A 13,891-nucleotide genomic window follows, 5' to 3' on the forward strand; every position below is an offset into this window, starting at 1 on the left:
AGTTCATTTATGAACCTTGTGCTTTAAATCGTACTAGGTAGAGATGGCAAATTTTCTTTTCCTGTATTGGCTCTATGAGACAGAACAGAACCCTATATCTGAATTATCTACTAGTTTTTAGGATCTAAAAATTATTTCAAATTTGATTAAAGGTAGACTTAGTTCTTTGGGCCTAAAAACTAAATTAATTTAGTTATTCATTTTAGGCTCTGCCAACTACTGCACAGTATACAAGTGAGAGAGCATGTGTGTGCAGCATGGGAAGTGGGTCACACGGATAGCATTCCGTACTGAGACACAAACAATGGACTGTGCTGTGCAGGGGAGCATCTAGTATGGTGTTGAAGCTATAAAGATAACGAGCATCTGAGACATCAGACCAAACAACGATAGCGGACATAGCTGTCCAAAGGCAGGTAAGTCATTATGGAAAAACTTGAAGGGAGGGAAGGGGGGGCAGATTTTTATCTGAATAAAAGACATGCACAGTACATAGCATTTCCTGAGCTACAATTTGCTGAAGCAGGTCACCGTATGGAGAAAACGTTCTCTGGCAAACTGGGTTAAAATGCTTCTCGGCATTGCCTTATCAACATTTTAGGATGCCTTCTTTGTAAGAAAGGTCATAAACTGTGAATTTCCTACTCCATTAAAAATGATACATTAATTGGATAAAAAATTAACTGTATACAATTGTAAAAAGTGTCTCTCTTCAGTTTGTGGTTGAATGGGATTGAGTTGAAGTTTACTTGGGGAGTTTTGTGAATTTTTTAAGGTCTCTGGTATTTCTAAATAAACTCATCTACACTCTTGTAATCCCCTTCCCAACCAACAAATATGTTTTTACATCATGTAAATGCTTTCCTTCCAAAATGAAAAGCTTGCCTTGTCAGAGACAGATGGAAGGGTATTTTGGGCCTCACAATAACTGCGAGGGTTCTCTAGGCAGATACATTGCTTACATCGGGAAGTCTGTAGAGCTTCATTGTTCTTTGTAAAGTCATATTTCTACTCAAATGTGAAAATTTCACCTCTACCAATTTTCTGGGGTTCAGTGATCGATGCCAATACCTGGAAATACAATTTAAAATACGTTAATATAATTACTAATTTTAATAATATATGTTTTATAAATATTTCATTCAATCCTGCCTCCCAAAATTAAATAATTGCATCTAAGGAGCAATCCTATACTGCTATCTATAGGGGGCTTGAGCAGTAACTAAACAGGCCAATAAAATGTTGACACTACACCTTTTAAATTTGTTACTGACTATGATATGGTTGGCTATCATAGTTTGTACCCACACACATTTTTAATATTTAGATTAGTAATCAAGGCAACTGTACTTCACCCTTGTCATAGCCTTGGCTGTCTTCACAACACTCATTTTGCTATATGGACAAGACCCTCTGCTTGTCTGTGTAAATAGTTTTTTGGGACAGCCTTCTCCTGCCAGCTGTCTCTGTGATAGAACATCCTTGGATACCCAGCATTAAAGGAGGGAAAATTATGGTGAGGGATAGAAAAACCTATACCTACTCTTCCCCCGAAAAAGACTCATGGTATTTCTGATGTCCATAAACTGCAAACAAGATTTCAGCTTTTAATATTTAATCCAAAGATTCAGCGAACTGCACAGAGCTCGGTTATCTACCAGAAGGATTAAGGGCTGAGCCAACCCTACAGTGATTTGAACTTGTGGCAGCATAAGCAATATTAAATCCACTCCACGCAAACAAATTTATACTGAACTTCACACAAAACTTTTCTGACAGTACAGTTTTCCCATCACTGTAAGATGCACAACAAGCCTCCCTTTCTGCAGAGAACAGACCCTACAGAAGGTGTTTAAAAAGTAGTACCATATTATTCCCAGAAACTCTGTTCACCCCACCAGTCAAGAAATAGGTCACTTGAAAAATGTATGTACCAAGTATACAACCTTGTCAATGCTAGCACAGTGCAGGCAGTGCCCCAAACAGAACTACATGTTACTGCAAAAAATGTCTTTGTCCAAGGCATCACAAAGAAGTTGGTCATGTCCTCTGCATTAGAATCAAGTCCACAATGTTTACCAGAAGTTTACAGCAGAAAAATGAACATTTTTGTTAGCTAGTTTGTGAAAATGACAAGGAATCCTCTTTAAAATGATCATTCTTGGGAGCAATGTTACTATGAATACCACCTAGGTTACCTGCATGTGGCCACAGGCTTGGGGAGTACCACTCCTGCAGTGTAAACTGCCTGAAAAATCCCTTCCAGGTTTACTCTTCTGGTTATTTCCCGAATCAGTACAGGTGCTACTCGTTTAGATCTCAATTTCTTGTGGACACAAAGAAAATTGATTTCTACCATTTTCTTCACACTAAAAGCAATTTAAATAACAAAACAATTAGAAAACCCACTAAAACGTAGTATAGTCTTATTTATATAGTTTTATTTTCCATGTTGGTAGTAGAATTTCAGGTTATACAAGATAGCTTCTCAAAAACATAAATAATGCTCATTTTAAAGTCTTCAGTAGAAGGACTCAATTATGTAACAAAGGACTCAGATAAACCATTGAGATTTCTTATCCAGTGTTGGTATACGCTCTTTGTATTTTACATACTTCTGAGCATATAGATCCAAATTTTTAACCTGGCTGCCTTAAGTTGCATCCTCAAAGTATGCAACAAATTATTAAATATTCTGTACTGCATCTGGCAAGATGCCTAGGTTGGAGAAATTGCTTTTAATACCCTTTAGATCCGCACCATGACCTGAATTGTGGCCTGGATTTAAGAGCCTGGAAAGCAATCAAAGCAGGAGGAAAGACGTATCAAAAGGTTCCACAGCTCATATTCACTGATTAATTATTCCAGTGCTCCAACCCTACTGAGAGAGCCCTGGTAACCAGTCTAACTGACTGAATATCCACTTTACACTTTCCAATAGGCCAGATAACATCAAGCAGCTCTCCACACCTTCTATCAATAGAATGTTTCTGAGGTGGACATTTGTTTGCCATTAGTTTTAATTGGAAACTTCCAAAAGCCTTGTGAAAAATTTCAGACCCGTGTAAGGTTTCTTCTCCCTCTACAGTCAATGAGGCCTAGCACTCAGGTCTTCAATCAGACAATCCCCACCACGAAAGACAGTTCAATATTTATCATTTGTTTTTATTTATCTTTATATTTATCTATTTATATTTACCTGTCATAAATCCGAATGTGTGCAGGGATGGCGCTTATGAACCCTACCAGTTTTTTGTTTGAAGTTACTCTAACTCCACAGTGCCACTGGGGTAGCCAGCCTGGAGGACGTAGTGCCCTAGAATCAGTGGCAGAAACAATCACAGATTAGTGCCCAAAAGAATGTGATCAAAACACCCTTCTTTGCAATCCAACGCAGAAATTGCTACTCACCACATAAGAAACTCAGGTGAGTAGTCAAACCTAAACATGTTATCATCATCTTCTACGTAATTCTCATTTAATAACGTGTACAGTTCCTTTAGCTGAAAACACACAACAAAAAAGGAAGAATTTTATCTCACACATATCAGCCAGAATGTTTCATCAAGGACTGTGCGTACACGCACACGGTTTTACTTACAACTTCAGCATTGCTCAGGTCCAAAGTGTCCCACATAAAACCCTGTGGCAAAGAGTATGGCTCTAGGCGGACATTGTCCTTATCTGGTTCAATTGCACCATGAGAAGTTATAACCTCATCTGTTATAGAAAGGGAGAAAAAAATTACATTGCTAGCTAATTTTAAAATTAATCATTTTTGAAGTCACTTTACACAAGGTGTAATGTACAATTATGAAATCAGAATCTGAAGCCTTTTTAAAATGTTGAAAATAAGCTTTTGTTTGCTTACATTATTTTTCTGTTTTACAACTCACTCAAGTCAGCTAATACTTCAGCAGAGCTATTGTACAGAGGCTCAGAGCTATTCTACTGCAGTTTATATCTTAACATTTCATAACAGAGCACAATTGAATCGCAAATTATCAGCATGTATGTATCACTTAGTCAACTACTGAAAGCTATGTCTGGGGAGGAGTTCTGCAGTTCAGCAGTGAGATTCACAAGCTATGGTGCTGATCTTGCAAACACTGACTTATATGAACTCAATGGCACAACTCACATGCATCAGCGTTTGCAGGATCAGGGCATTTTACAGAATGGCTGCTGATGAAACGAAAAAACTTTCATTTGTAAATTTTAAATTAAAATTGTGGTCACATCTATAGTTCTAGACTCGCTGTTGGATAATCTTGTCTTTCTTCACAACTTCAGAAGCAGGTAGACTAAAGATACTTTTAAAAATATAAACAGGAGCCACTCACTCTTCCTCTGTTGGACGGCTATTACACAGCAGCCAACCAGCCCCACAAGAGGCTTCCAAAGCTGAACAACATTAGGAAATATATTAGAACACGTTAATCATGTTTGCACAAATTATTGATAGCATGTCAAGACTATTGCAATCTTAGTTCTCATTAATACACCTGAATGACCAGTAGGGTGCACTATGCAGCTTCTTTTGCAAAAAGAGCTTCTGCCAGGAGATTGCTCAATAGTGGTAAACAGAACAGGAGGACTTGTGGCATCTTAGAGACAAACAAATTTATTAGAGCATAAGCTTTCGTGGGCTACAGCCCACTTCATTGAATGCAAAGAATGGAACATATTGTAAGAGATAGATTATATATATTTTTCACACACATACAGATAAGTTGGAAGTTACCATACAAACTGTGAGAGGCTAATTAGTTAAGATGAGCTATTAGCAGGAGAAAAAACTTTTGTAGTGATAATCAAGAAGGCCCATTTAGACAGTTGACAAGAAGGCGTGAGGATACTTAACTTAAGAAAATATATTCAATATGTGTAATGACCCAGCCGCTCCCAGTCTCTATTCAAACCCAAGTTAATGGTATCTAGTTTGCATATTAATTCAAGCTCAGCAGTTTCTCCTTGGAGTCTGTTTTTGAAGCTTTTCTGTTGCAATATTGCTACCCTTAAATCTTTTACTGAGTGGCCAGACAGGTTGAAGTGTTCTCCTTCTGGTTTTTGAATGTTATGATTCCTGATGTCAGATTTGTGTCCATTTATTCTTTTGCACAGAGACTGTCCGGTTTGGCCAATGTACATGGCAGAGGGGCGTTGCTGGCAAATGATGGCATATATCACATTGGTAGATGTGCAGGTGAACGAGCCCCTGATGGCATGGCTAATGTGATTAGGTCCTATGATTGTGTCACTTGAGTAAATATGTGGACTGAGTTGGCATCGGGCTTTGTTGAAAGGATAGGTTCCTGGGTTAGTGGTTTTGTTGTGTGGTGTGTGGTGAGTATTTGCTTCAGGCTGGGGGACTGTCTGTAAGTGAGGACTGGCCTGTCTCCCAAGATCTGTGAGAGTGAGGGATTATTTTTCAGGATAGGTTGTAAATCTTTGATGATATGCTGGAGAGGTTTTAGTTGGGGGCTGAAGGTGACGGCTAGTGGCGTTCTGTTATTTTCTTTGATGGGCCTGTCCTGTAGTAGGTGACTTCTGGGTACTCTTCTGGCTCTGTCAATCTGTTTTTTCACTTTAGCAAGTGGGTATTGCAGTTTTAAGAATGCTTGATAGAGATCTTGTAGGCGTTTGTCTCTGTCTGAGGGATTGGAGCAAATGCGGTTGTATCTTAGAGCTTGGCTGTAGACAATGGATCATGTGGTGTGTCCTGGATGGAATCTGGAGGCATGTAGGTAAGTATAGCGGTCAGTAGGTTTCCAATATAGGGAGGGTTTTATGTGACCATCACTTATTAGCACAGTAGTGTCCAGGAAATAAACCGCCTGTGTGGATTGATTATCACTACAAAAGTTTTTTTCTCCTGCTGATAATAGCTCATCTTAACTAATTAGCCTCTCACAGTTTGTATGGTAACTTCCAACTTATCTGTATATATGTATCTATATCTATGCGTTCCATTCTATGCATCCGATGAAGTGGGGTGTAGCCCACGAAAGCTTATGCTCTAATAAATTTGTTAGTCTCTAAGGTACCACAAATACTCCTGTTCTTTTTGCGGCTACAGACGAACACGGCTACTACTCTGAAACCTGTCAATAGTGGTAAGTTAGTATTGCCTGCTGTCCAGGTTGGAAGGCCAAAATCACCAGCAGCTCCATGAAGACTCTGGGTACAGAGAACCCTCCAGCTACCATTGCTACAAAATAATAGTCTTGATCCGTTATGGTATACTACCTATAGGACTGCTGCTGGCAGTCTCGTACAAGGAGGGAAAATTTTGAAGTTTATGAACGCAAAGATTCCTGCAACTATTTCTTGAAGCATAAAGACTAAATGCTTCTATCTGAAGTCATAATCTTCAACACATTGAAGAAAGAGCTTCCTTCCCCAGTCCACTCACTCAGCACCTCAGGAGGAAGCTGAAAAATGTAAAGGTGTAGGCTATTTCCACTTCTCACAAATAGGAAGTAGAAATGATTCAGACAGGCTGCTTAACAGAATATTCAAAGACCACTCATATTCTACAAACCCCATTTCTATTAAGCAGCTGTTCAGAATCTCTTCTAGATTCTATTTGTTGGTAGTTGCCCACACATTTTTTTCCTCATCCTCCTAGACTGGTGAGTGACAGGACCAGCAAGCTCTCATCTCTCAGCTGGTGCTGAAGGACCGTCAAGGTATGACCTCACTAACTGCTGCCTAGCAAAATACATTCCCGTGGCGCATGTAGAGTAAAAGGACTAGTAGTAGGAGGTGTTCTGAAAAGATGGCTAAAATTCCAAAGGCTGGATTTAGAGTCCCTTGGGGAACAATGTGTGACACTATTTTGTTAAGGTCTCAAGAATGCTGGAGAGCTTTACATAGAACGCTACTTGGAGCCATCAAACAGCACTTTGGGGATGAAGTCTATGGACTTGTCTACACTACAGAATTAAGTTGACCAAAGTTATGTCGACATAGAGCCACCACAGTAATTATTATAGTTTTTCCATGTCCACACTAGCTCCTTCTGTCGGCGGTATGCATCATCACCATTTGCGCTTCCACTGAGTGAAGTGGGGCATTGACAGCTGGAGCCTCCCCACCACCATGGCTGACAGTCCAGAGTCCTGCCAGGAGGGGAGGTGAGCCCAGGCCCGGCTGCCTCCCAGTGAGGGGAGAGGCCAGGGAGAAGAGCCCAGGCCTAGACGGTGGCCAGGCTCAGGCTCTCCCCCTTCTCAATCCTTCACTGGGAGGCAGCAGCAGGACTCCGGGCTGTCAGTCCCATGCAGGTCTTACAGACAACAGGCGATATCAGTAACGCAGTGTCTACATAGATACTGCATCACCCTAACTACATTGACCTAAGCGTGACGCCTTTTGCAGAGGTGGAGTTATTAGGTCGATGTAGTGGGCGACTGACATTGGTGGGAACACTATTATAGTGTAAACAACTACAGTGTTAGGTCAACATAAGCTGCCTTACATCAACCTAATTCTGTAGTGTAGACAAGGCCTATAACCAGCACCCTAAGTAAGCTATTAGTTTAACTTGGAAAGTGCAGTGAATTTTGTATTGTCACATGGATAATCATAAATAAAAGAGTTCCTGGGTGTTTCTTCACCTTTCCTGATTCTCTCCTTAACTTCCCATTTTTGGAGTGCACAACTTGAGCAGACCATGAGAGCAGGTGTTTGGACTGTGGCTATTGGGGCCAAGAGGCTCAGAGGCCATTGGAGACTAATTCAAAGCCTTATTTTCTTAACAGTAAATTTTTTTTTGCTCACAACCATCTAGAGTTAAGCACCAGAAAGGAGGAACTGAGCTTGAGGACAGGAAAGAGTTTGTCAGCTTTGCTTTAGTGCAGTGTTTTTTGATGCTCTGCTACTTAGATGTTTGTGACCACCATGAGTCCATGTGGAGTAGACTATTTTCTAAAAGGACTCAGATGTTATGATGCTTCATCCTGAGTAGATTTTTCTTAGTCTGAGGGCAAACAAATTCTTCAATTTCTATGGTAGTGTGGACCAGGTCAATTTAACACATCCATTTTACTGGAGTTAAAATGTCTTCTTAAGTCGTGCGATTCTGGGAGATTTTGCCCTTCTTAAGGGATGAGGCACCCCTGGTATGCCAGAGGTGGCCCCACAGAGGAGTGGGAATCCTAAAGGATGGTGATGTGGCCTCTTGCCACTTCTAGTTTCTGTTGGATTAATTTTTCCTGGGTGCAGCAGCAGGGAGAAGAGAGGTGCTTGGTTCCTTCTCCAAATGTGAGGTGACTTCCCTGGATCGCAGTCTGTGATGAGAGATCCTAAAAAACTCAGTTTGGGAAGGAGACTCATTCAGTGTAAGAAGTCTAGAAAATTCTGTTTAGGTTTATGAGGGAGATGTTATCCCAAAGAAGAAAGGTCTTCCATACTTCCTAGGATCCAAGGCCTCCGAATTCAGACATGGTGCTAGATTAAAGATTCAAATATTTGAGTCCTTTTAGTCTGTGTACATTTTGTTTTCTTTTTGGGCATCAGTGCCAGGGGTGCGCTGTGCAGCGAGGCTGAAGTACTAGGCGAGTCTTGGCGGGACAGCTTGGAAGCCAGATAGAGGGCAGCCTCCATGAGGAAAGCCTGCAAACTAATATCCCATTCTTTCTGAGTCCTGGGTTGAAAATTTTTACAAATTTTTACAAACACTTGTTGTGCACTTGTGATTCTCCCAAGCACTTGAGGCAGCTACTGTGGGGGTCACTTATAGGCATAGGCCTGTTATAGTCCACACAGAGCATAAACCCCGGAGACCGAGGCATGCCCTGCCTGGGGCAAAGTCCCCTCTGGCACTCTAACTTCTAACTACACTTAAAAACTACTTACCACTAACTACAATAAACAAACTATTTACAAGGCCCTAAGTCTCAAAGTCAGAAGAGACGAAACCTCTAGACCTTGCTATTCAAGGAGAGGCACTCCAACTAAACACCACAAGTGGTAAGAAGGAACTGAGAGGGCATAGGGCCAGCAGTGCCCGATATACCGATGCATGAGTGTGGCATTCAAGGGGATGCCACAGCTGGCCCTATGGATACCGCTAAGGCAAATATCTCCAATGACCGCGCACATGGACGCGCATGCACCTAGAATGGAACTGACATGAGCAAGCGCTTGAAGAAGAACTCACAATTCTGGGAACCTCTGCAGATTGTCCAACTGGCTGACAGTTTTGGAGAAATTTAGGACTGGAAGGATGTTGGGTTCACTCTGCAAAAAAGTAAGTGGGTGGCAGAAGCCAGGGTGTGACCTGCATGCTTGTAAGGCTGGCTGGTGGTGTCAGGACTCTGAGACACAGCAGCATAGCATTTAAGGCATGCAGAGTTGCAGGGCAGGCAGTGATACAACCCCTTACTGGTCTGGGTTGAACCCCTAAGTGTTACAATAAGTAGTAATTTTAAGAGGGGTCTTCTGCATCATGCCATTCGGAAGGAGAAAAGGGTCAAAATACCAGTCAAAATAACAAGGCTATTGAAATAATGAACTATTGGGGAAGAGGGAGAACAGTGTGTGAGGAGAACTCATTTAACCTGTGGCATAGGGGTTAGAGAAAAACCCTTCCTGCCTCAGGCACTAACCTTTTTGCGGGGGTTCCACTCCATGCCTGTGGGAGCCTGGTAGCCAGGACTGGTGACATTAACTTACTGCACTGCTGCCTGGAGGGGATCTGGCTGGAGAGGTGCTGAGGTGGTGCAGTTCAATCCCTCAAGAGTGCTGGAATGGGGAACCAGGCTCAAGAGCAGGAAAATAGTCAGTGGAAACCACTGCTGAAAGAGATGGTAGGGACTGCTTCACTTGCAAGGTCCCCAAGCTTCCCTGCCACTGAAGAGTTCCTGGTATTACCAGTATTGTCTTACAGGAGACTAATGAAATAGGGCTTTCCTCCAAGGGTGGAGGAGTCAGCAACTGCACTCACCCACGGCAGCATTGAGTGGGTGCTGGAGACAGGCAACACCTGTGCAGAAGACAGACACTGGATCAGTTTAAAGAAGTCTTCAATCAAACTGTCTCCAAAACCATGAGGAAGGGAAACACTGTCATATATAGGATGGACTACGGATAAGAACTGTATGCACTGAAGGAATGCATGAATTGTATGCAGTGGAGGAAGCAGGTGAACAAATAGGAACAAAAATAGTTATGCATGGGAGAGATGAGTAATTAGCATCAATTTATGCAAAAACAGTGCATCTCACACCAGCATAGTGTGGGTTTTTTTTCCTCTCGGACACCTGGCTCATAACAGTTTAAAAGTCTACTACTGCTACCAACTAATAAAGTTATCCCTTTCACTGAAGTGGTAGAGACCTTTCTTTCCTGTAGTTCTCATGTTCAAACCCCAGTTAGCCCAAGTGGGATCATTGTAATAGCACATTTCCTGTTTTCATACATGAAACTCATTCTGAGATTTCATTTCATGACATACCTTTTTTTCCCCCAAACCACCCACCTCAGTAGTTTATCAGTAATTTTCAGATGGCAAAGAACAGAAGTGACTACTGAATCCTAACACATTTTGATAAAGAATATATCCAAGCAGTCCAATTTATATCTGTGTTACAGAACACTCAGTAAAATGTCAACATGCTCCTTTTAGCTACTGTTAAGGTCAATTTTGTACATAGGCTCAGTTAAACTTACTAAGTTTGGGTACAGGTTGCGTATCCCAAAACTGGTATTTACGTTTGGTCGCTTCATCAATGTTCTTTGCTGGTCCCTGGCATGCAGACAGCAGCTCCATAGCTCTCTGAATGTCTTGCAGCTTCTGCATTGGAATGGCTGGATTCTGTACAGAGAGACAATAGGGGAGAGAGGCTTGTTTACTACATGCACACTGAAAAAGTAGTGCATACACCACATTCACGTCACTTGCTTCAACGATATTTTGATAGTATTTTGTATATTTGCTCCCACCTTAAGCAAGGCACTGCCAGGGAGTTCAGGCCCAACATGTAGGTTTTGTTAGGGGAAAAACAGTTTTATAAACTTCCACTGTTTTAGAAGTAGTTTAATTATTTTTAAACTTCCTCAAAATAGTTTGTTTACATTTAATAATGAACTTGCAGTGTTTGTAACACAAATACTGCATCATTACGCTACTGTAGGAGGACCACAGCGTGAAGGTAACCATTCTTTTTTCCCCACTGCTCCATCTGAACAAAGCTGAAATGGTAAAACAGAGTAAACCGCTAAAAGGAAAGATGACTTTTAAAATTCCTTCAGGTTTAACAATCTAAGGTGTTATTAGTAATGCACATAAGGGTAGTTAAAGTATATATAGATATAGATGTATAAAATACATACTGTAAAACATCACTTTAAAAAGTCAGCACTATTCCGTATTTGTTATGCTATTTTGCCACATATTGCAATGTTTACTGAAGTTCTATCAGATGTTGTTTTTATTAATTCTTGCTTTACTTTTCAGTGTACAGAAAATGCATGTTATAAGTCCATTCTGCCAAGTGCTATAGCTAATGTTGTTTTGCAGATGTTAGCAAAGTTTCAAAATGAAGAGAGCATTTAAGAGTAAAGATAAAATAAGCTAAAACTCTACTTAAAGAGGAAAGAGACTTTTACAGAACCATCTCCCCATCCAGACAGCCTAAAAGTTAGGGCTAAACTTTCCCAACTTTGGTGGCTAAAGGTAGGCATATAAACCCTCATTTCAGAGATAAAGCTGAGCACCCACAGCTTCAATAAGAATTTTGCCTGTGTAGTGTATACAGACTGCAAACCAGTGATAGGCACAGTGAGTCATAAATCTGAAGGGATATTTCTATTTTTGTTTCTTAAGAAAAGTCCCATCCTGGAGCAGATTTGGGAGTTTTGCCATCAACTTCAGGAGGCCAGGATTTCACCCTAGGTTTTCTCCAAAGCAACAGATACATTCTTTAGACTACATTATATTACATATATTATTTGAAGTGTTCTATCCCAACTGTTGAATACACAAGCTCCCTGCTTCTTAGTTCCATATTAATTTGTCATCCTTTGATTATTTCACTTCCTTTCTAGGACTCATCTAGAGAAAACACCACAAACTACAACTAATATGGACAAGCAGCAGGCTTCAGTACCATCCATCTCAAAGGCAGATCTACTGCATGTAGTTTAAGAACTTTCAACTTCAAAGAAGTCTGCATGTCTTATCATTTAATATATATTTTTATTCTCTAAACATTATGCAGTTTCTCTAGTTAACTAAAGTATTGCAAGATTTCCCTATAAATATAATACTATGAACATATTAATAAAACTGTTCTCTGGCCTGAGAGGTCAGTGCATTAACATTTATTTACTTATGGGCTTTGGTTCACCCAGTTATGTCAACACTGTTACAGCAAGAAAAAAAATAGCCTATTTCTAGATCCAAATCATGGTGACACAGGTCAGTGTTCTCAACTAAAAATCAATACATATAGTTCCCATTGGTCTAGTATGAAGGATTCTAAGGAAGTAGAGAGATTTTTAATGCTTACCAGTACATGGACTAATCAAATATTAATTCTGATGTGTCAATATTAGTATTTTGAATATTTTTAATTTTAGCAGTGTAAGCAGTTCCACTCACCACTGTAGCACCCCTTTGGTATCAGAAACTGCTACTGTGTGCAGTGGCGGCCTCCTCTTAACCACTGCTTTAGCCTTGTGATGGCCTAGCTCTCTGGCCAGGTGATCTCTTAAGTTCAGTTCTGTCCCATTATGGGGTAATAAAGTCCAACTACAGAATATACACCATTATCCAAGCAAAAGATCCTCCTGCTCCTCTCAGGCTTCACTGAAGTTCCCTATTCTTCACCCGTACTCCTGGGGACTGCAGATTTCTTTCTTTGCTCCTTTGGCTGAGCACTGCCTCCCAGGTCTCTTCACCTGGAAGCCCTTCTTCCTAGTCCTTCCCCTCTGCTTCCCTTCCTACTCTAGCAGCTTCTTTCAGGGTCTTCCCTGCTTCTTACAAGCTCTATCTCAGGGCCTCTCACAAGAATCTAACCTGCTCCTCATGGTTTTCTCCAGCCTGCCTTCATTAGGCCCTTTCCAGAAAGAGGGGGTTCCCCAGGATCCTCTCTCCTGGGTTTCTTCTTTCACTGAGTTCTCATCCCTCTCTGTGTAGTTCTCTCTGAGCCTTTCACAGCTTAGATCTCTAATTGTAATTGAGCTACCAGATCAGGATCAGCGGGGGGTTACCTGCTAAAGTCACAGGCAAGGCTGAGCCCAACTCCTCTTGACAGGCTAGCCAGCTTGTGAATAGGGGATCAAAATATTATTCTATTTCTATGCCAATAACAAATGACCATTATAAATAAGGCATCTGTCCACATAATATAGAAGAAAAGGGGAAAAGGTATATATTATTCTGACGTTAACCATGACTAGTCTATGGATGATGGTCCTTCTTCCTGAGGGAGAAGGGTTCTTCATTCCTTGCAACTAATTCAGAGATAGGTATGTGGTATGAAATTTGTTTTCAGTTCCTTTTTATTTCTCCAAAAAGAGGAGGAAAATTTTCTGAAGAAACACACGTAAGCTGGAAAGCAATATTTGCTTTCTCAATTTAGAGGGAGTTCCTGCAGTTAAGAGGGACTGGCTAAACCCTCTGGAGGAATGGCACAAAGACTGAAAGAATAAATACAAAATGTACAATTTTATGTGATCCAAGGGAAATTTATCTGATGTATAGAGGGAGCTGGTGGCCTTTTCTGCATAAAGTGAAGCTTTGTCAGTGCCTAGAGTCCTCTCTTACGTCACAGGAGGAGTTGTGGAGGAAGTTCATTCTGTTACATGTGCAGATATGCTGAACAGATGAGGGACTAGTTGGAAAGAATAGGGAACCAGAGACATTTTAAAGAATATTGATATC

General features: G+C 40.9%; 2 protein-coding genes across 5 annotated transcripts in view; one reads left to right on the forward strand and one right to left on the reverse strand.

Moving 5' to 3' along the window:
- The window catches only part of RPP38 (ribonuclease P/MRP subunit p38), a 34,155-nt gene extending 20,317 nt beyond the window's left edge, over positions 1 to 13,838 (forward strand). The window contains exons 5-6 of one of the 2 annotated variants that reach the window (XR_012157572.2): positions 207 to 416; positions 12,052 to 13,838. Coding sequence is in view for 1 of the 2 variants with exons in the window: in XM_073334101.2 (XP_073190202.1) it covers positions 12,052 to 12,062 (11 nt within the window). In the remaining variant the exon portion in view is untranslated. The remainder of the gene's footprint in view (positions 1 to 206; positions 417 to 12,051) is intronic. The other variant, XM_073334101.2, reaches the window with a different exon arrangement.
- The window catches only part of NMT2 (N-myristoyltransferase 2), a 53,653-nt gene that overhangs the window by 15,544 nt on the left and 24,218 nt on the right, over positions 1 to 13,891 (reverse strand). For 2 of the 3 annotated variants that reach the window (XM_073334090.2, XM_073334089.2), the window contains exons 3-8: positions 10,675 to 10,819; positions 3,602 to 3,720; positions 3,412 to 3,503; positions 3,200 to 3,316; positions 2,199 to 2,369; positions 963 to 1,071 (exon numbers count right to left, since the gene is read on the reverse strand). In XM_073334090.2, coding sequence (XP_073190191.1) covers positions 963 to 1,071; positions 2,199 to 2,369; positions 3,200 to 3,316; positions 3,412 to 3,503; positions 3,602 to 3,720; positions 10,675 to 10,819 — 753 coding nt within the window. The remainder of the gene's footprint in view (positions 1 to 962; positions 1,072 to 2,198; positions 2,370 to 3,199; positions 3,317 to 3,411; positions 3,504 to 3,601; positions 3,721 to 10,674; positions 10,820 to 13,891) is intronic. The other variant, XM_073334088.2, reaches the window with a different exon arrangement.

Source organism: Lepidochelys kempii, chromosome 2 (genome assembly GCF_965140285.1).
Source record: "Lepidochelys kempii isolate rLepKem1 chromosome 2, rLepKem1.hap1, whole genome shotgun sequence".
Classification (NCBI taxonomy): Eukaryota; Metazoa; Chordata; order Testudines; family Cheloniidae; genus Lepidochelys; species Lepidochelys kempii.